This window comes from Thamnophis elegans, chromosome 3 (genome assembly GCF_009769535.1).
Source record: "Thamnophis elegans isolate rThaEle1 chromosome 3, rThaEle1.pri, whole genome shotgun sequence".
Taxonomy (NCBI): domain Eukaryota; kingdom Metazoa; phylum Chordata; class Lepidosauria; order Squamata; family Colubridae; genus Thamnophis; species Thamnophis elegans.
Genome location: NC_045543.1, coordinates 100,038,860 through 100,060,167, shown reverse-complemented (window position 1 = coordinate 100,060,167; position 21,308 = coordinate 100,038,860). Strand labels below are relative to the sequence as shown.

The 21,308-nt window shown below is 36.1% G+C and overlaps 1 protein-coding gene across 1 annotated transcript in view; it reads right to left on the bottom strand.

Moving 5' to 3' along the window:
- Positions 1-207: 207 nt before the first annotated feature.
- Positions 208-21,308, bottom strand: part of EFNA5 (ephrin A5) — a 212,205-nt gene continuing 191,104 nt past the window's right edge. Inside the window, exons 3-5 of the mRNA XM_032212656.1 lie at positions 7,364-7,429; positions 6,878-6,958; positions 208-4,523 (exon numbers count right to left, since the gene is read on the bottom strand). Coding sequence (XP_032068547.1) covers positions 4,402-4,523; positions 6,878-6,958; positions 7,364-7,429 — 269 coding nt within the window. The 3' untranslated portion in view covers positions 208-4,401. The remainder of the gene's footprint in view (positions 4,524-6,877; positions 6,959-7,363; positions 7,430-21,308) is intronic.

The window sequence follows — 21,308 nt, the reverse complement described above, 5'->3', positions numbered from 1 at the left end:
CTCCAGGTATTTGATCTGTGCAGAAATTGCATTCCAAGCATTGCAGAACTGCTCAGTGTTGTATTCCTTGCAGGCTTCCATTCCCCCACAAATATTTAAGATGGAAAAAAAAGCCCCTGAACCAAAGGCATCATTCAGAAAATAAAAATGAAGCCTGAAAGAATTTATTAAAATGATGAAAACCTTTAATTTTTTATTCAGATATAATTGTACGGACACGTGTATATACAAATACAGATTTTATGGGTTTGTTTTTTTAACACTTTTTGTTAAATTCATATAATGTAAGCATTTTAAAAACAGCACTCAATAAATAAGTGCAAAGAAACTGCAAAGCAGGGCAGTACAAGGACAGGACCACACTGAGTTGGACTTTCATACCCAGGACACAATCAGTGGCTTCTTTAGGCCATCAAGGGTAACCATGGAAAGCAGATTCTGTAGGCTCATGGGCAACCTCCACTATGCCAGCATCTATTAAACTGTTCAGAAAATGGCAGTAAGATTTTGGCAGGGAGATTAGTCTCAAATATGAAAAACATGGGTGAAGGCATGGCAAAAGTAGGGCACTGCAAGTTAGAAATAGAAATAGCCTATTCACTGCTCCACTTTTAATGAGAACTTAAGGGGACTTGGTAGCAGGGAAGAAAAAGAGGAATCTGATGTACAGTAGATGGAAAGAAGATTATTAAAATTACATAACTGGACTTATGGAAAAAATGGAAAAGGGTTATTTTTCAAAATTTTCAAAAATTGATTCAGCCACTGCTTTCATAAAATATGTGAAAAAACTCCAAACACACATATTCCCTTGGTAGCTATTATTTCTCTCCTCCAATGGTTATACAGGAAAGAAAATTATTTACATATAACCCCTGCTACATTTGGTGTTCAATGGGGTGAGGAATCAAGTCACTGTACATTATCACATATGTTGCTGGGAAGGCCCCTTTTTGAAACAATCACCCATGAAAATGAAAAAGGATTAAACAACTGGAAAGAGAAAAAAATGTTCTCACAATAAAAGAAGAATAAAATCCAAGCTGTTGTGAATCCACATGCTAATGAAAACTTAGCACTCAAAGAAAAATACCATGGGCTTCCAACAATAGACCATTAACTCCACAGACAAAACATCGATAATCAGATGCCACAATATTCCAAGTCCTGCCATTGTGAAATCTTGAGAGTGGCTGAATGGCTTTCATGAGTGAATCCTGTATGGGGAGTGACCTGTGATGGCTACATCTTCAATAGCCATGATGGATTTGGGGGAGGGGGGATATATTCAGAAGGTGAATTGTTTATTTAAATTTTAATATCACGAAAATCTATTTTCTTCTCACTTACAAAAGACATAATAATCAAATTAATACTTTATTATCAAACACTATGTACAACAGAGGCTGCTAATAATACAGAATTTAAAGAACATAGCATTTTTTTGTCTTAACTTGTCTTTCCTTCGCCAGCTGAGAAAGTACAGTACAAAACAATATTTCTAAACTAACACAAAATGTTACCTTGTTGTCTATTAAAGGATACACAGTATCCACCACACAGATCAATCCTTATTTCCCTGCTACCTTTTGCAAAGCCCTCAGCAAACTCGGACTGGATGGCACAGGGCAGACTGTCTGAATTGAGGGGGACCAAATGTTGTATCTCATATTTCATGCTTGAGAACAGGGGCTATTATAAACGTACATACTGGCATCTTTTTGAAGACGTCAGGACAACACGCACACACACACATACCCAAGTGGGAGAGATTAAAAAAATTTCAGGCACTGGCCACATTTGCATGAATGCACCATAAGGCTTGGTTAGCATCAGTGTTCCTGCATGAGCAGCAAACCTTGTTAAATATCAGTTCCAAGGAGATACAATTCATGGCCTGCACATACCATAGAATAAAACTATGGCTTGCTTATGGCTAATTTCATTGATAAGGAGCTATGATTTGCTTTCAGATGGAACATACAAATGGATGGTTTAGTATCGGTGCTGTTCAGAAGTATTTATACTAATCAAGTCTTATGTCTCACTATGTCCTGTGAACATGGCCATTTCTTGCTTAATAAGATTGCCTGATGCCATCAAATATCCGAAGGTCCTGTAAACCTACTGCCGACAAATCTGCATTTGAGGCAGTGTAGCAATTAGCATCTGAACTGTAATTACAGTGTTGCTTTTATTCATTAGATTAGCAGTGGCGCTGTGGCAAAGCAAAAGTTTGAATTCACTGTGGTGACAATCTGTGGTTTAGAAAGCGTGCTATTGAGGCAAGTGAGTCCAGCCTTTTATTATTGGTAGATAAATGATGAAAAAATAGCTATAGCCATTGTTAGGACAACAAACAGTGCGACTCATATTTGCAATTGGTAGGTTACACTTGTAGGATCTTAATTCATGTGCAACACTGTCTTTGCCTTGATCACTATTTTCAAGGTCATCCCTTCCTACGTATGCACCAAAAATACACGTTGAAGAGAGGAGACTGATTGATTGCACTCTGAGGAAAGCAGTGCCATTCCTCTGTGTTGATTATGAAACTATTTTTTTTAATTTGTGTGCTATATCAGACATCTCTGTGCTTTCAAATACAGCCCAGACTTTGTGGTATCAGGCAAGCCCAGAGTGCCTTATATTTACCATTTTATTTATGCTATTTTTGAATCCTGAAATACTGCAACTTTTTTAAAAGAAAAAAATTGCTTTCTTTTCATAATACAAAAAGGCATTTTCAAAATGTTGTCCATTTGCATTATGATTTAGTATTAAACTCTTTCTTTGCTATCTTGTGAAAATTCAGTGAAGCCTAACCTCATTTTTTAAAAAGTTTTTTTCCACTAATTTTGAGAGAAAACTAAGTTTGCTAAGTAGCTTTCATGATCTCTCTTATTTAGTAAATCTAAATTTGGTCTGCCTAAGTTAATGGAATACTATAAAGAAGGCATTTCCTGGTAAATATTTTATGAGGCTATATCACAGCTGCCTAAGGATTCATCCCCGATTTCAACCAATCAGCACCCCATAATCCTGTCACAAATTACCACATTTTATCATCTTTAAATAGGACAAGCATATATAATTATTTTCAGCATAAGGTATATCTAGATAATGTATTTTCTATTCTAGTGGATTTTTAAAAGCAACAAAATAGTTAAAAGTCTTTGGGAGTCTGTCTAGTTTATATCTCCTGCCAATGAAGACATTTACACTAATTTTCAACTGTGTTGGAAAAGAAGAGAGATGAGATCAATCCCTCAACTTTCACCCCACAGTTCAAAGCAATCTTCCTGTTCTCTGTTCTTCCCATGCAGAACTCCCCTCCACCCTCTATGACAAATGTCCTGGTTCCTTTCTGGCAGCATTTTACTCCAAGAGTTGCCAAACTTTCAAGGAGGCAGAATTATCCATGACACTGGGGATTCTATATCACTCACCAGGTTTGCTCCACCCTGAGATGTTATCAACATGGTATGTATCATCATCCAGAGCTAGATCCAAGGCTACTGGCTACTAAGCCAGCCTTGGGAAAGGTCACTTTATTCACACAGAAAAGATATTTTAGAAGTGCAGAAATGCCTTTTTGCATTTGAACAAAAATTGTTGTAGCACCATGATATCTAAGTCAAAAGTAATCTGGTGTGCACTATCCACCTAGAGCGATAACAGAGGCACTATCACTCCGACATAGTTTCCTAAACCTGACCTTGCATGTCAGTAGTCACTTTTTTATCCCCTATGACAGAGTTTCTGTTATGGAGCATAACTTCTACAGTCAAGGACCTTTCAAGGCAGTTGCATACAAATAATATCTCTTTTCTTTGAGGAGCCTGTTCACTGAGATATATCTATTCTTAATATCTTCCCTCCAGTCCTGACATGGTGACACAGTGCATTGCATGATCGTCTTACAGTGCTGAACAAGGAGAAATAAATATTTTATTGAAAAGAGTAAAAAACTTCTCTTGTTTTTTTTTCAAATAACTTCCTTATTCTTCAACTAACTGCATCTCCTATTATTCTTCCTTCTCCACATATGGATGACCCAGTGAATTAACCGGGCAGTATCTTAAAGAGAGGCTGCAGAGGAACGTAAGAATCACTAGTGTCAATATTGAAATTTGGCGTTTTCATTTGGAGTCCATTTATTTTAGAAGGGATCAAGGAAAGCCAGGGAAAAGCTTGGGAGTAGGAAGAGGTCTAGTTATTCCTCTTCAATTTTTGCTCAAAGTTCAGGTTGCAGAGGAGAGAAAGGGAGAAGACGGGGGAAGGAGAACAAACCAACATCTTCAAACCAATACAAAGTCCCGTTGCTGGGATGAGCAGTTAAGTGGATCTTTGATGTTCCAAGATCCTTAAGTTGACTGTGGCAGCTTGCTGGAATATGTGCTATAACGTCAAAAGCATTGCTAGAAGGAACAGTAGAGTTGTAAAAGGCTGACTGGATATCCTTAAGGTCTGAGCTGCATTCTCACCACGGGATGGCTCAGCGGATTCATGTACCGTATCATCTGTTCAAACAGAAAGCACACATTTGTATTTTTTTCCATTCCAAAGATAAAGACAACGTACGTTGTTTTAAAACTTTTTAATAGTTCCTTGGTTAAATACCATGTGTTCAACTTTAAAAAAAAAAGCTTAATGAAACCAGATGGAACACTGGCTGAAATGAAAACTCAACTAGTTTTAGATTTTTATTTTTCTTGTGTAGTTTAGTGTACAGAAAATCAACAAATGTCCAACTGATGATTTACCAGTTCCAAAAGAATTCCAAAGTTTCTGCCAGTAAAATCTGGCTATTTAAAAATGTCAACGAAGAGGAAAGGGTTTTAGAAAGACTGACTTGACCAGAGATCTTGTTGAAGAAAACAATTATATCAATGCATATTGTTTTCTTAAAATATAGAATATTATGTTTTTGCTAGAAAAGTGGGAAAGTGAAAGCAATTAAGCACAAAGATTAAAAGCTGCTGTAGCTGACTATCATTAGATAACAACAAAAACTCTGAAATACCATATTTAAGCAGATGACACATTATTTGAGAAAGCAGCAAAAATCACATCATAAAGATGTTCAGAGATGACGAGATGGCCACAAGTAAGAATTATGCAGAATGTCTTATTCTGTTTTTTGACATTTCTAAGAAATAATGGTACAGAGTCTTTCCATCTCTCTCTTGGAAACAATAAGAATGCTTAGAAGTAAGACCAAAAACCCCAAATGGTCTTTTTCAGTATAAATCAGCTAAGTTGTAAATTAGGAAAATGCTTACCTAGAAAAATTAAAATGTTAACTATGAGAGGCTTTGATTAAGGTTTAAAACGATTCAGAGACAGTGAACTTATTGTTAAGGCCCTGTGTTCCCTATCCTAAATCAAATTAATTTCTTTGTTTATGAGCAAATGCATCTAAATTGTCATAATACCGGTAATTATTTCTAAAAGTTTCATAGCTGTTTATATATCAAAATTATAACATAAAACTATATCTAACCTTAAAAACATATACAGCTTATAATACATTATTAAGAAAGAAAAACATTTAACTTGATGTTGGAAACATTTAGTTTAGACACTAGGAATGTCTCTGTTTAGGAATATGTATCACAATTCCCTGAATGTACATCTTTCAATATGTAAAATGAAGGTCAAGGCTCTGACTGTTTCATTAGGAGAAGCACAATCTATTTTGTATTAAGAGCACCAACAACCAAAGGACATAAACTTGTTGTACGCAATAATTTCTATATCCCCATTTCTGCAGAAGTTTGATTCTGCTAAATTTAGAGGATAGGGATGTAGTATGAATTAGTAGAGTGTGGATAGAGCTGACAGTGACTATAACAAGCTTTAGAGTATTCCTTTGAAAACTTCCTCCTATTCCTTTTGGGAGTTATCTTAGGTTCTGAGTTTCTGACTTTTCTCTTTGCCAGAGGGTCTCTGCCTTGGATTCATTCCTTGTCAGCTTCTCTCTTCATCAGAGGGACTTTTGTTTGCCCTGCTGTCCCTTCAGCTTCCTTCATCTGAGAACCTCTGCCTTAACCTTGTTTGACTTCCTCTGTAGTCCTCAGGTAGCTCTAGAACAGGACACTCAGAAATCAAGACATTGAATATATCTTGCTTTTTCCCCCCAGTGGGAAGAATGGGGAGAAATGGGGAACATGACTTTGATGTAAAGAGAATGTCTAAAGCAATGCAATGTCCAGAGAAATATGCAGACAATTTAGTATTTAATATTCTTGTAATATTTTTATTTTTAAAACAGAACCAGCAGGCACACAACTAAATCTTCATTGAGATCAGCTTTACCTGATCTTATTTAATAATAATAATAATAATAATAATAATAATAATAATAATAATAATATGTATTGTATCTACAAGACACCATTAACATAAATATGCCAAGAATATTATCATATTTCTCTGAGACACTGTAAAATTCTGTCCAAATGCATCTACATATTGGGGCAGGGTAGCAACTAAATAAATTACATTTAAATTCTCATGGACAATATATATATGTGTGTCTTTAGATATACATACCATTTTCTTAAATATTCATCTCTTGAATGAAAACACCAAAAAATGGGGTGGGAATGGGATTAGGACAACTATGTTTTTAAATGAGGTGCCATGTTTGAACAAGCAGATTGTCATGGAAAAAGCATACTTTTTCTCAACATCTTAAAAGAAAATTCTAGCATTAGCAAATTAGATATACCATAAGCAATATTAGCGCTGCAAGAAATGAGTAAAAGCAGAATAATTTTACTGTGCAAACCATGCAAAGAGAAAGAAAGAGACGCAAAAGCTCCAGAAAGACAGAGGCATTTGTTAAAAGAGAGTCTCTAAGCATACTAACCTGCTGGTTCTAATGAATTTTCTACTTTGTCGTTAACATCGAAAACACGATCATGAACACCTATAGTTTTCATACAGTTGTCTATAACAAAAATAGAGATAACAGCCAAATAAGTTAGTGAGACACCCTTAAAATCCCCATTTTCCTTTTTTTTTTTTTTTGCTGCTGTCTTCATGTCTGATTTCTATTTCTATTATAGGCATATATTTATAACTTCACTGTGGCCTGCTTCGAAACACCACAGTAGTTTTCTTTTTGTACCACAATTTAAGAAACAACAAGTTAGCAACTGATGCATATGAAAAACAAATAAGAAAACTGCTTTGTGAAAAATGATTAAAAGATATGGCAAAACAAAAAAAGTGATGCTGAAAAGAAGAGACACCACATAGGATTTTAAAAGTTAAAAGAAGTTTATACTGCGGTTTACTAAACCGAAGCATGCACTATAAAGCTGCCCTCTAAAGCAAGGCATAAAGCACTTACTTGCAGGCCTTACAAAGACTTTCAGCTTTAAACAGGCTCTTCTTCCATTATCAGGGATTGCAGATGCTGAAAAAGAAATAAGAGATTACAGAGCATAGTTATTCTTCATCTTAAGGGACAATATCCAACATTCTTCTTTTCTTTCAGTATGTAATCACAGCACAATCTACAGATTATTGCAGACATTCAAATAACAAACAAAATTTCTAAATATCCAGTGTTCTGTATTTTTATATATTATTACTTTATGTTATTCATTTATTTTGCTTTCCTCCCAAAACGTGGGAGTGAAAACAGCACTGATAAGCCAAACTGTGTATCTCTTAACAACAATATATATAAATAACAAATAAGGCTAAGTTGGTGGTCTTTCCTTTGCAGTCCAAAATTCACAAATTTTCCACTTTAGCCAGAAGATGATAGTGATATGGTCTCTCTTAGGTTATTGAACTGTAACTCTAATGATCCTCTACTTTTGGTTATGTTGGCTGATAGTCCTGAGAATATTTGATTGGATTTATTCCTGCTTCAGTTCAAACACAAAACTTGGATAGAAATAGATTCCTCACATCTGCTTTACACAAATGGAGCGGATTCTACATGGCACAATATGCCTCATCAAAGAAGTCACATTGTGAATTGGTCAAGAGAAAATGGCAATTTGAATACAACAGAATAGGTCTCTCTACATAGCTTGAATAAAAATACATTCATGATGCATACATCTGTTTGATATGTTGCATTTTGTTTCAGAAACTAAATAAAGGTTTCATTGGGAGCTTCTATTGCAACATTTAAAAGAAATTAGCCTAATAGGACTTTAGATGACTTGCATGCATCTGAGAAAGGTGTGTGTGTGTGTGTGTGTGTGTGTGTGTGTATTTTACAAATGTTTCAAATTTTCTGCAGCTATGAAAAATATTTGAAAGATTTGTTTTGAAAATTGGGTTATGATGAACAGCCTACACCTGCTTGAAGAAACATCATTTGGAAGGCTTGTATGGCTGCTACAAAGGCTATCTTTGATTTTTTTTTTTCCCTCTCCATGCACAACTGCTTTTCTTCACTATTGGATCAGACAAAACAATTATCTAAACATGGATATATTCATAAAAATCATGATGTTTAAAACATCCATATGAGCCTTCCAAAGGACATGGCTGTTTTAATGCTTCAAGTAGAGGTATTTCTCTTGCACCTTACAGCTTTTGGCTCTAATCTTCTCCACTTTGGCCTCTGATGTATCAATACAGCATTGAAAAACGAATACAGGTAGTCCTTGACTTACAACAGTTCGTTTAGTAACCATCCGAAGCAGGGGTGGGTTGCTGCCAGTTTTACTACCGGTTCGCAACCTACACGCAAAGCATGTGCTGTTCTATGTAAATTGTTTTTCGTGCATGTGCAGAACAATTTACAGTGAACTGTGCATGCACAGTCACTAAAAACCAAAATGGTGGCAGCCGAGTGGCAGTAAGGGAACCGGTTTGGGGGTGTGCTAGACATGGGTTGCTGCCGGTTCTGTGACCCAGGACTGAATTTCACTACCGGTTCAGCTGAACTAGGACGAACCAGGAGCAACCTACCTCTGGTTCAAAGTCACAACAGCATTGAAAAACCTGACTTATGAGCATTTTTCACACTTAATATTGTTGCAGCATCCCCAGGGTCACATAATTAAAATGCTTGACAACTGACTCATATTTATGTTGGTTGTAGGGTTCCCTGGATCATATGATCACCTTTTGTAACATTCCAAGAAGCAAAGACAATGGGGATACCAGATTGACTTAACAACTGTGTTAGTAACTTAACAACTGTAGTGATTCACTTAACAACTAAGGCAAGAAGGGTCATAAAATGGGGTAAAACTCACTTAACAAATATCTCAGCAACCTAAATTTTGGGCTCTATTGTGGTTGTAAGTTGAGAACTATCTCTAGGTGCTGATTCTAAGAACTAAGCAGTCTATAGATTATACTCTTGTATAAGGTTGAGTTTATATTATTTATCTACCTTCAGTGAAAAATAACAGACATTATAAATCTGTACTACTTAAAATTAAATGTTTGCTAAATCTTCTCTTATAAACTCCCTGTATTTAAGCTCTATGTACAATTTAGCTCGTCTGTAATGAAGATTCTAAGTAAGCTGTCTGTCTGATTTGGACATTCCAAGAGATTGTGATTTATCCACATAAGCAAAATTAACTTTCCTTCTATTTTTTCAGCAAAAGCATTTGATGGTTTGGGCCATTATTGTAAGAGCTTGTGCCAAGTAATATACTAACATAAACCAATGTATCTATCTATGTGATTGCTAAGACTCAGTACTGACTTGACGGCACATAATCAATCATAACAATGTAAAATGTGTATGTATTATATACATGCACATGGAGGAAAACCATAACAAATAAATTATTCTTGACAATATTGAAGTTGAACAGGACTTTTCTTTTCAATCAGCAGACACATTCTTCAACCCTTTATTATGAAATGGGGAATTCCTTCCTTTAGAGTAGAGAAAATATGATTCAGTTACCATATAGTCCATAGATAGTGGAGGGATTTTGTCATTAAATATCATAGTGAAGAGACATTGCTATAATAGTTCAGAAGTTTGAACTTTTTAACAGGGATCATTCATAATTATTTAACTTGGAGGCCATTATTTAACCTGATGTGCAATTATCATTGTTTTTTTTTTAAAAAAACATGCTTTTGAATATTACAAATAATGTCTGTTAATAACTTATTTTGTTTGCTCATAAATTAATGTATGTGATATGTTAAATGGTTTGCTAATATTTATAGTTTTATTTATTTCATTGACCCTACTATGCAGCATAGCAAAATGAATTATGAATCAATGTCATCCAGATAATAGGCTACCAAAGACTGGAGATTTAAGAGTGTATCTGGAATATAGAGATAACACAATGCTAATTAAGATCAATTGTGGCAGATTGTGATATAAATTCAAGAAGGCCATAGAGGATGCTCCAAAAATAATAAATGTTATGATTATGCCACAAAGAGGGGAATAATATACATGATCCACTTGACTTGGTGAAAATTAGAGACACAGCCCCATGAAGATTGAGCAAATATGTTGATAAATAGTTCTGAAAGTTCTTATTACTGTCATACGTGAACTTAAGGTTGATAATCAGTGGTTTGTGTGTACAGCCAGTCAATACTCCACATATTAAATTTCAGGGTAGGTAAGTCTTACTGGGATTTAAGAGGTAATTTGCTTAAAAATGATATGCTGCTTTATAAAACAATTGTTCACGATGTAATGCTGTATTTCAGATTTTTCCCAAAATGATGCTAATTTGGAAGGTTTATAGATTTAGACAGAATCAGGAATTCCTTTGAGCATTGATTTAAAGACATATTTGCTTTCAAATATCAAAATATTGAGTTAAGAGAGAAAAAAAATCCAAGACAAAAAAGATTAAGAGGCATAAGAAGTCTGCTTCTTTCAATCGTAAACAAAATTGCATAATGATGTTGCTCAGCTTTAAGTCATATTCAAAGACAAATACTTAAGAAGTGCTAACAGCTGGCTTCCCTGTGTGCTCTCAATAAATCAAATATGGGGGAAGCCTTTACTGACATTTATTGTAAAGAATGTGCTACAGGGCAAAGTATTGCACTCCGTGGAGGCATGCAGGAAACTGGCCCCCTTCCAGAGGCCTCTGATGAATATACAAATCTTATTCAAGACAGATTAGGTGGCTTAATAAAATAGAAATATCGTGTTCTCTACCTAACAACAGGGATACAGGTACAGAAAAACTTTCTCATTACCTTAAATGACCAAAATGTGCAATTCTTTCTATGCTATCCTGTCTTTTAATTGCCTTTACAAATGACACAGAAAAGCATAAAAGCATATTCAAAGGCAGGATGTCAATTGTTATACTTATGCACTGGAAGCCGTGCCTTTGCAAAGCAGTATATAATAATCCATTATACTGTTGGTTTTTTTTTTCTTTGACAAAACAGCAAGGCAAGAATTTCCATAAACTTGCTTTCAGACTACAAATTATTTCTCTTACAATGAAAAGCTCCAAATACAATTCTAACTTTTATGACCACAGAAAAGTTTTTAAAACTGTGATGATTATTACATATAGTCACCCCAAATACTTGTGACTAAACACTACTTATCATTAATAAAACTAGCTCAAAAGAATATTAACCTAACAACCCTAAAACGTTGCTTATATTCCAACTGAGACTGGACTACTGTAATGCGCTCTACATGGGGCAGCCCTTGAAGAGCATTCGGAGACTTCAGCTTATCCAGAATGCAGCCGCGCGAGCGATTGTGGGTGCACCTCAGTTCACCCACGTTACACCTATCCTCCGCGAGCTGCACTGGCTGCCTATTGGGCTCCGGACGCGCTTCAAGGTGCTAGTTGTTACTTTTAAAGCCCTACATGGTATTGGATCTGGGTACTTGAGAGACCCCCTCCTGCCAATTACCTCCCTACGACCAATTAGATCCCACAGATTAGGCGTCCTCCGAATACCATCCGCTAGCCAATGTCGACTGTCGACCCCTCGGGGGAGGGCCTTCTCTGTGGCTGCTCTGGCCCTCTGGAACGATGTCCCCGTGGAGATTAGGACCCTCACCACCCTTCAGGCTTTCCGCAAAGCTATCAAGATCTGGCTGTTCCGGCAGGCCTGGGGCTGATGAGTTCCCAGCCCCACTTGAATTGTTACGACTGTTGTGTTGTTTTAATCTGTTTTTTGTATTTGTTTCTGTCTTTGTTTGTTGTTGTATTCCTCCCTTCCCACTTTGTTTGTTAGCTGCCCCGAGTCCCTCGGGAATAGGGCGGCATACAGGTGTAATAAACATACAACATACATACAAACTGGTTGATAAATTTCCAACTAATAAAGGAGAATATTTGTAGCTCAGGATTGAAATGAGGGGTCCTTGGTCCTCTCTAAACTCGGTTGCTTTCTTGCAGATGTTTCATGACCCAAAGTAAGTAACATAATAAGTGGTAGTTGATTATGTTATTATCTAGTTTGGTTAATGAAATGTCAGCAAGAAAAGAACCAAGCTCAGCTTCCCAACTGAACATCCTTACAAATTAACTTGAACACCAAATTAGAAATGATTGTCTTATTTCATCTCTTCCAATCTTATATTTTACTATTACACTCTTAATATATTCATTGACTGATTATGTACCAACTAATCAGTGTGGATTCTTAGTGACCACATTTTCTCCAGGATGATTCCTTCTCAATGTGGTCTTTCAGGTAATCTAACAGTGCAGCCATCATCACCAATCCTGGGGTTATGACAGCAACCAGACCTGCTGAGATTGTTCTCGTCAAACATCATGCTTTATGGTAAAGAAAATTTCTGTCCCAATGACCACCATAACCTAGGATTAACTGTGGTCAAGCAGTCCTATAGACATATTTGAAATTTCAAGTACAGATAGTATTTTTAACAAAGTATATGGACAAGCCTTTTGAAGTGTGTGAAAAAATATGAATAGCAGAGAATTGCCTTTAACCATTTTCAGCACAATGCCATATTTATTAGTCAAATCCAAGAGCCACATAACCTTATATAACTCTCAGATCTAAATTCTAATTGCCAGAAGCACCAAAATTCTAATATTGTGTGTCAGCTGTAGAGATTTGGGAAGTTTCATTTTTAAGAACAGCCATCTGCTTCATGCTTAGTAAAGAAATGAGCTTATGTGGAAGCATTAAAAATGCAGTTTCCCATTATGTTTGCCAAAGGCAATATTTCTCAATTTGTAGGAGTCAAAGAAAAAAAAGAGAGAGGAAAAGTTAGCCTATTAGCAGAGTTGAGCCTTTCTCCTATAGGACTTGGTGTGATTTACTCCACAACACAAACATATGTAGATTAGACATGTAAATGCAGTTTAAACATTAATATTCTTCTCACAATGGAAACTGAAAGAATTTACCATTGGCATAAATGCTACTGAAAGACTGCTGAAGTTTAATGAACTGAGAGAAAGTTTACATGTATATGATATGCCGAAAAACAAGTAAAAATTTGATGACAAAACGTATTTTTAAATTATATACTCATATATTATAAAACCCGTAACTTAAACCAGGTATTTTACATACAAAGTAATACCATCTTTCAGAAATCTGTAGCTCCATTTTCAATGCAGTGTCAATTGCGTTTAAATCTAATTGCTCATAACAAACTTAGTCTTGCATGTTTATTATGTGCTTATTTTTGGTATGTGGTTTATTCCTACAAATTCTTTGATAAATTCCTTTGCTAAACAACTGCTGGCAACATTTGATCTGGCTCTCTCCATTTAATTTTCAAATAGGTTAAGTTCCCAATAAAGCAGGGGAATTTTAACATCTTGAAGCCAGGAACAGAACTATACCAGCTACAGAAGGTGCAATTGTATTATTGGTGGGAAAATTTCATGGGCTTTGCTACAATGCCTTGTCTATATATTTAATTGTTTTAATTAGTGGACCCAAAGTCTAACTTTTATTGGAAATTTTATTTTATTTATTCATCATATTTCTAATTTAACAGATTCTATAATACTTTCATGGAAGTGAAAAGATATTTTAAATACTTGCCATCAAATTCAAAAATACCATGTGCTGCATATTTCAAATTATCCTATGTTATCAGGAGGTAAAACTGAAATATAAAGTGACAAGGACCCTACATCTTACAAAAATAAATAGGATTGCTTAGGCCCTACAGATTCTTTTTTACTCTGCCTCAGGCTGATGCAAGAAGGTAAGGACTATATCTACCTCCCAGAGGTAGATTCATTCTACATTCCAGCCCAAGTATGAATAACATTTTCCATGCAAATGTTGCACTGAATATACAGGAAAGTAAGCCCAGTAGACACAATTCGCCATCTCCCAATATATCTAAAGTCTATGTTGAATTAATTTTTGTATAGTTGAAAGAATAATACATATTGTTAATTTAGAACTGTGTAAATGAGCACTTCACAAAGCATCGTGGTTCGAATGAAGTATTCCTCCTCAAAGACACTTAGGTGGTATAGAGGGCTTGATGCTTTGATGACTTTCACAACTGGTTTCCATAGGTGCAGATACAACTGTTTCATTCCACTGGGAATCTAAGGGGATTGTGGCTGTCTGTTCATGAAGGTGGCTGACTCTTCTGAAGCACATGGCTGACTCAATGCTTTAAGGGTAGGATTCATCCCAATAAATAGTTTGTTATTCTTAGTTGTGAAGTCATGCCCAACCCATCACGACCCCATGGACAACATTCCTCCAGGCTTTCCTGTCTTCTACCATCCTCTGGAGTCCATTTAAAATCACATCTAGTGCTTTGGTGACTCCATCCAGCCACCTCATTCTCTGTCGTCCCTTTCTTCTTTTGCCCTCAAACTTTCCTAGCATTAGGCTCTTCTCCAGTGAATCCCTCCTTCTCATTAGGTGGCCAAAGTATTTAAATTTCATCTTCAGGATCTGGTGTTGAGGCTTGATCTCCTCTAGGATTGACTGGTTTGATCGCCTTGCAGTCCAAGGGACTCACAGGAACCTTCTCCAGAACCATAGTTCAAAGGCCTCAATTCTTTGGCACTCAGCCTTTCTTATGGTCCAAATTTCACAGCCATACATTGCAACTGGAAAAACCATAGCCTTGACTATACACACTTTTGTTGGCAGGGTGATGTCTCTGCTTTTTAATATGCTGTCTAGATTTGCCATAGCCTTCCTGCTCAGGAGCAAGCGTCTTTTAATTTCTGGGCTTCAGTCCCCATATGTGGTAATCTTGGAGCCCAGGAAAATAAAATCTGTGACTACCTCCATTTCTTCCCCATCTATTTGCAGGAATTGAGAGGGCTGGATGCCATGATCTTAGTTTTCTTAATGTTGAGTTTCAAGAAAACTTTTGCGCTCCTTCTTCACCTGCATTAAGAGGGCTCTTTAGTTCCTTTTCACTTTCTGCCATTAGAATGGTATAATCTGCATATCTGAGGTTGTTGATATTTCCCCCGGAAATCTTAATTCCAATTCTGAATTCATCTAGCCCCATCTTTCTCATGATGTGCTCTGCATATAAGTTAAATAGGCAGAGCGCTTTGTACTGCCATGGTAACTCCAGTAATCTGTAACACATGTCTCTATACACAGTCCACCTTGAATATGAATGGAAATGGACAACTTTGTTCAAGTCTGCATTGAGACCTCTGACTCTATTTTGCTAAAAACAGGATGCTATCTTTCTAGCCAAATAGGATTTTAAAATACCACAGAGAACACAAATATTCAGACTGTTTACTAGAATCAAGAGAATGTATTTGGGAGATAAGAACTGAGATTTTTAAAAAATGGAGTTTTATTGAAAAGTATTTAAAAATGGTAATCTAAGATTTAGATTAGAAATAATAGTTTGATGAGTAATTATATTGTCAGAGAGATATCCCTTTGATGGGTCTTGTTTCTGGAGTGAAAGGAAAAATCACAGTAGAAATTGGAAAGCTGACAGGATACAGAAACTTATATCTTATTTTTTGCCCAAAGCAAAAGGCCAATAATTCTTAGGCATTAAGATTCAGTCCTAAAAGAAGAAAAAATTAAGCAACTTTTTCTTTTAGACTTGAGAAGGTGTAATTGAGTAGCATTCAGAAAAGAACTACACAAATGTCAAAATTTAGTATTCATCTTAGTGAAACTTGAGAATTACTTGGAGAATTCAGAGATGCATAATTTGGATACTCAGCCAAGGTGTTAACAGGGAATATTCACAAATCAGTCAAAGAAATAAGAAACTTTGAACCTCAAGGAAATTGAGTGAGCTGCAGAATTTGAACAACTGTTATAACTTTTTATTTTTAATAAAACTTATATAGCATAAAATTATGAACTAATGACTTTTGGTATTACTTCATTTCTTGATCTTAGATAGATTTAAGTAATTTTTATACAGAACTGTCAGGGTCAATTAGTAGGGGATACAAAGTTTATTTGATTGATTGGGTTGGGGAGAATAATTTCAGGCATGCCTATGCTAATGAATATTAGAAAATAAAAAGGGCAAAGAATTGCCTTAACTATTTTCTAAATAATTTTCTAAATTGTCAAGGGTACTCTTTCCTAAATTTGATAATTCTCACTACCTATGATGACCCTGGAAAAAAACATTATGAGCTTAAGCCAGGAGAGCAAGAGAAAGAAACTCAAGTCTTGATTTCTTTGGTATAAGATGGAAGGAAGGGAAAATGCTGTCAGGCATTTGAGATATTGTTATGATAGTTTATGATAATAAAGTTTTAGTATTTGTGTATATATACTGTACATGTGTATATGCATGTGTACATTGATGTCATGTCAGTGTCCATCAGTATTTTCATGAACTGATTAATAAGATATTTTCCAAGAGAAAGCAACATTAAGAGGGCTTCAGTCAGTGATCTGTTTGGAAATTTTGAATTAATATATGGACATTAACTGTTGTTACACCATATTATTTCATAACATTCCAACCGAAGCCCCAGTAACTAAATCTAAATCCTATATTATTTAATACAACTGAAAGTACATCCAGTTTTATTACTCTTATTTAATATTTTCTTTGTTAGAAAATTTGGCAGAGAAAATTGTAGTCTTGCATTTCTGTCAGGTAACTCTCTCATTATTTTCAATATAAATATTGCTATGCCAACTGATGCAATGAAGGCAAAAGGGTTTTGAACTTTAAAAAGCAAAAACTGGGAATTCCATTTTAAAGGATGCTGAATTTTATTTGAAATCAAAGTGTCCTTAGGGTTCAGCTTATATCTTTGTTAAAAAGACGCACATTTAAATCATATTTAAATTTTCAAGCAGTTTGAAGGTACCACAGGAGCAAAAATTTCTTCTACTGGTAAAAACAAAACAAAGACTTTCTTGAACTTTTTTGGACATCAATAGTCCTTTTCAAAATATTCTTACTTTGAATGGTTAGAGATACAATGTAGGATCCACAATTTCTTTCCTGCCACCAAAATAAACAAGAAAACAAGCAAAGGATGGGGACATTTTGAAACAAGGGTAAATGCAAAACAAACTCCTAGTTCTTTCACACAAATATTCATCTTAAACTCCACCAGGAAGAACAAGCACATAGGATCCAAAAGGAGGAAATTCCTCACTGAATATGAAAGACAGAGCAGGCACTACATTTAGAGCGCATTGCATATACTTTAAAAATAAAAGTAAGGAAAGCATGACTTCTGGAATTCTTTCCGATGCTTTTACCCAGCATTAACGATGGGAGTTGCTGATAGAATCTCAACTACAAAGAAGTAATGTGTTGCATCTCTGTGTATCTGTATGCATTTTTGTGCCATGTTTTTGTATAAATGTTACCTGTGTGTACATGTGAGACGGTAATAAGGATGGGCTTGTAATATAGTCATATCAGGATTGATGAATATATAGAAGTAATCTTTGATTTATGAGCAGAATTGGGACTGGAATTTCTGTTGTAAGCTGTATGGTGGTAAAGCGAGACAGATCTAATTCTATGACAATTTTTATTGTGATCATTAAGCAAATCATGTAATCATTAAGCAAATCCAATTTCCCAAACTGGCATTGCCCCCCACTTTTTTTTTGCTGGAAATAGGCAAAAAAAGTCACAAATCGGAATTACGGGACAGGATGCTGTAACTAGTTGTAAATGTGAGCTGGCTAAATTGCAATCACGTGGCCTGCATGAATGGTGTGATGGTTGTAAGTGCAAATGCAGGTTGTAAGGCCATTGTAAGTTTGAACTACATTTAAATTAACAAGTAAAGGATTACCTGTATTTGTTTTTTTTTTTGTTCTCTTCTCTTGTTGCATATGTGTGTGTGTGTATGTGTATAGCAGTGTTTCTCAACCTTTAAGATATGTGGACTTAAATTCCAACCATGCTAGCTTGGGAATTCTGGAAGTCCATGTGTTAAAATTGCCAACAGGTAGAGAATGGGCTGTATATATTGTAGTGTGGATCACATGACCAGATGGAAGGGCATTAAGAACACTGTTACTTGGGAAAGCACTGAAGATTTCCTAAGGAAAGCACTGAAGATTTTTTTCTATTTTTTCCTCTTTTTCTTCTAAAGTTCTTCGGTGGATCCAGTCCATTTTCCAATCTGACCTTTGGGCAACCTTTCCTACCAAATTTAGTAGCATTGTATTTCCCTTTTTTACAGTTATAAGAGCTTATTCACTGGAGACAAATCTCTTGTATGTCCAATCATACTTGGCCAATAAACAATTATGTCCTGTCCTATCTCATCCTCCAGCTGATACCACGATGAACAGTCCTGAACTTCTTTAGATAATTTACTTTTAATGTTTCGTTTAGTTGAAAAAAAAATCCTTATCCTCCTATACTTCTTATCTTCTAGTTATTATTCTTTTTGTTCGGACAAATGATACATCTAGCCACACAGCCAATCTATAAGTAAACCACCCCTTATTTTAACATACCACATATACCTAAAATGTATCATTTTTCAATAATTTCACAACATTTATGGCTTCTTTTTTAAAAAAAAAACTCTCATAGACATGAACACCTATAACATTTTTTTCAGTTCCACACTTCAACTTATCAATATTATTTCCATACAAATCTCAAAACTACTCTTTCTAGAATTCATTACTTTAGTTTCATCCCAAATCATTTAATCAGTTATTTTTAATTCCATTTCCTTTGCCAGTAGCTCCTTGTTTTGCTTTCTTGCACCTATTTTTATTTATTTTTATACTGCCTTTATTATTTTTCTAAATAACTCAAGGTGGCGGACATACATACTACTCCTTCCACTTTCTATTTTCCCCCCTGTGAGGTGGGTTGGGCTAAGAGAGAGTGATTGACCCAAGGCACCCAACTAATGTTTTATGACTAAGGTGAGACTAGAACTCATCATTCTAGCCTGATGCCTTAATTACTAGATCCGTACCAGAAGTCACAGTTCCCAAACTTCCGAGTTGCCCATAGGGCCATTTTTTGCCCTCTGGAGCCTTCAAAGAAGTTCCTGAAGTTCCTCTGGAGGGCCTCTGGGGGAGGGCTGTTTACATCTTCCCCAGGCTTCTAGAAAGCCTCTGGAGCCCGGAGAGAGCAATAGCATGCCAAAATAGCATGCCAAAAGCAGGGTGAGTGCTGGCTGTGCGTACATGCGCGCTGGGACCACATGGACATGCACGCTGGGGTTGCACGCATAGCATTATGGGTGTGGGCACACCTGCTCACAACCCCCCTGCACTCCCCTGCTTTTGACACACCCTCCAAAAAAAGCCATCAGTTTAGAATCAGTTTTTAGAATCAGTTTCACTTTATTTGTATGCCGCCCTTTTCCCTGGGGGGACTCAGGGCAGCTCACAGTTCAAAGGGGGGGGGGAGGACAAACAATTTACAACATAAAGGCACTACATCATTTAAGAACTCAACAGTCATACAATTCGAGTAGGGGTTAGAGTCTTTAACCCCAGGCCAGCCGGGACAGCCAGATTTTAAGGGCGGCGCGGAAGGTCTGGAGGGTGGTGAGGGTCCGGATCTCCACGGGGAGTTCATTCCAGAGGGTCAGAGCAGCCACCGAGAAGGCTCTCCTCCGGGTAGTTGCCAGTCTACACTGGCTGGCTGATGGAATTCGGAGGAGGCCTAATCTATGCGATCTTATCGGTCTAGTGGAGGTAATTGGCAGTAGGCGGCCTCTCAAGTACCCAGATCCAATACCATGAAGGGCTTTGTAGGTGATAAGTAGCACCTTGAAGCGCAACCGGAGATCAACAGGCAGCCAGTGCAGCTCACGGAGGATAGGTGTTACGTGGGTGAATAGAGGTGCACCCACGATCGCTCGCACGGCCGCATTCTGGACCAGCTGAAGTCGCCGAATACTCTTCAAGGGCAGCCCCATGTAGAGCACATTGCAGTACTCCAGCCTAGAGGTCACAAGGGCACGAGTGACTGTTGTGAGGGCCTCCCGGTTCAGGTAGGGACGCAACTGGTACACCAGGCGAACCTGAGCAAATCAAATATCACTGTACTAGATCAAACCCGTTCTCTATACTTCTAAAACTTTTTTTATTTCTAACAAACTAATTTTTCTTCACTTCCTATACATACATACATACATACATACATACATACATACATACATACATACATATATATATATATAAAACCTTTAATACTCTGGGCTCAATTGCAATGGTAAAAATAAATAAAATATTTTCAATTAGTTGCTCTCAGTTTTGCCACAACTTTTTTCTGTAAGCACATTACATAATAGTTTGCTTACTTTTATACAGCGTTATTTCACTTCATCATCCCATAAAACACCATCTCATATTCCATAATGATATATATTTTTTCTGTACAATGCAATGTAATTCTTTTCACTCTGTTCCAAGTATCTTGTACGTTCTTTTTCTTGTTGTCCACTTCCATTAATTCAACTGTGAGACTAATCCATCTTCTAACATTTTTTTATAACACAATTGATACTCTCTCTTTTGGTTCTACTTTCTAGTTTCTTTCATATCTCTTCTTGTTTTTTTACATATTCAATCACATTACTAAAAAATGTCCTGTCCCATATTTAGCACCTGTATCCTTCTGACATTCACTACACACCTCACAATTTTTCCCCATAAATATTCAGATCAATCATGTTTTTTGTGTAATTCCTTTTTATAGGCACAAATTAATGTAATCTAATGTCTATTAATTAAATTAATAGATAACTGTTTAATTCATGTACACGTATTCATGAAAATAAGTCTTTTTCAATGCAGAAACTTTACAAGTTCTCATATTATTTATTCATACTATATGTTACATAGTTCCTACCCATCCATTCATGCAATTTTTTTTTCTTCTAACTTGGATTGCATTAATTAAGAATGTTATGCAATTTGTACCATAACTAATC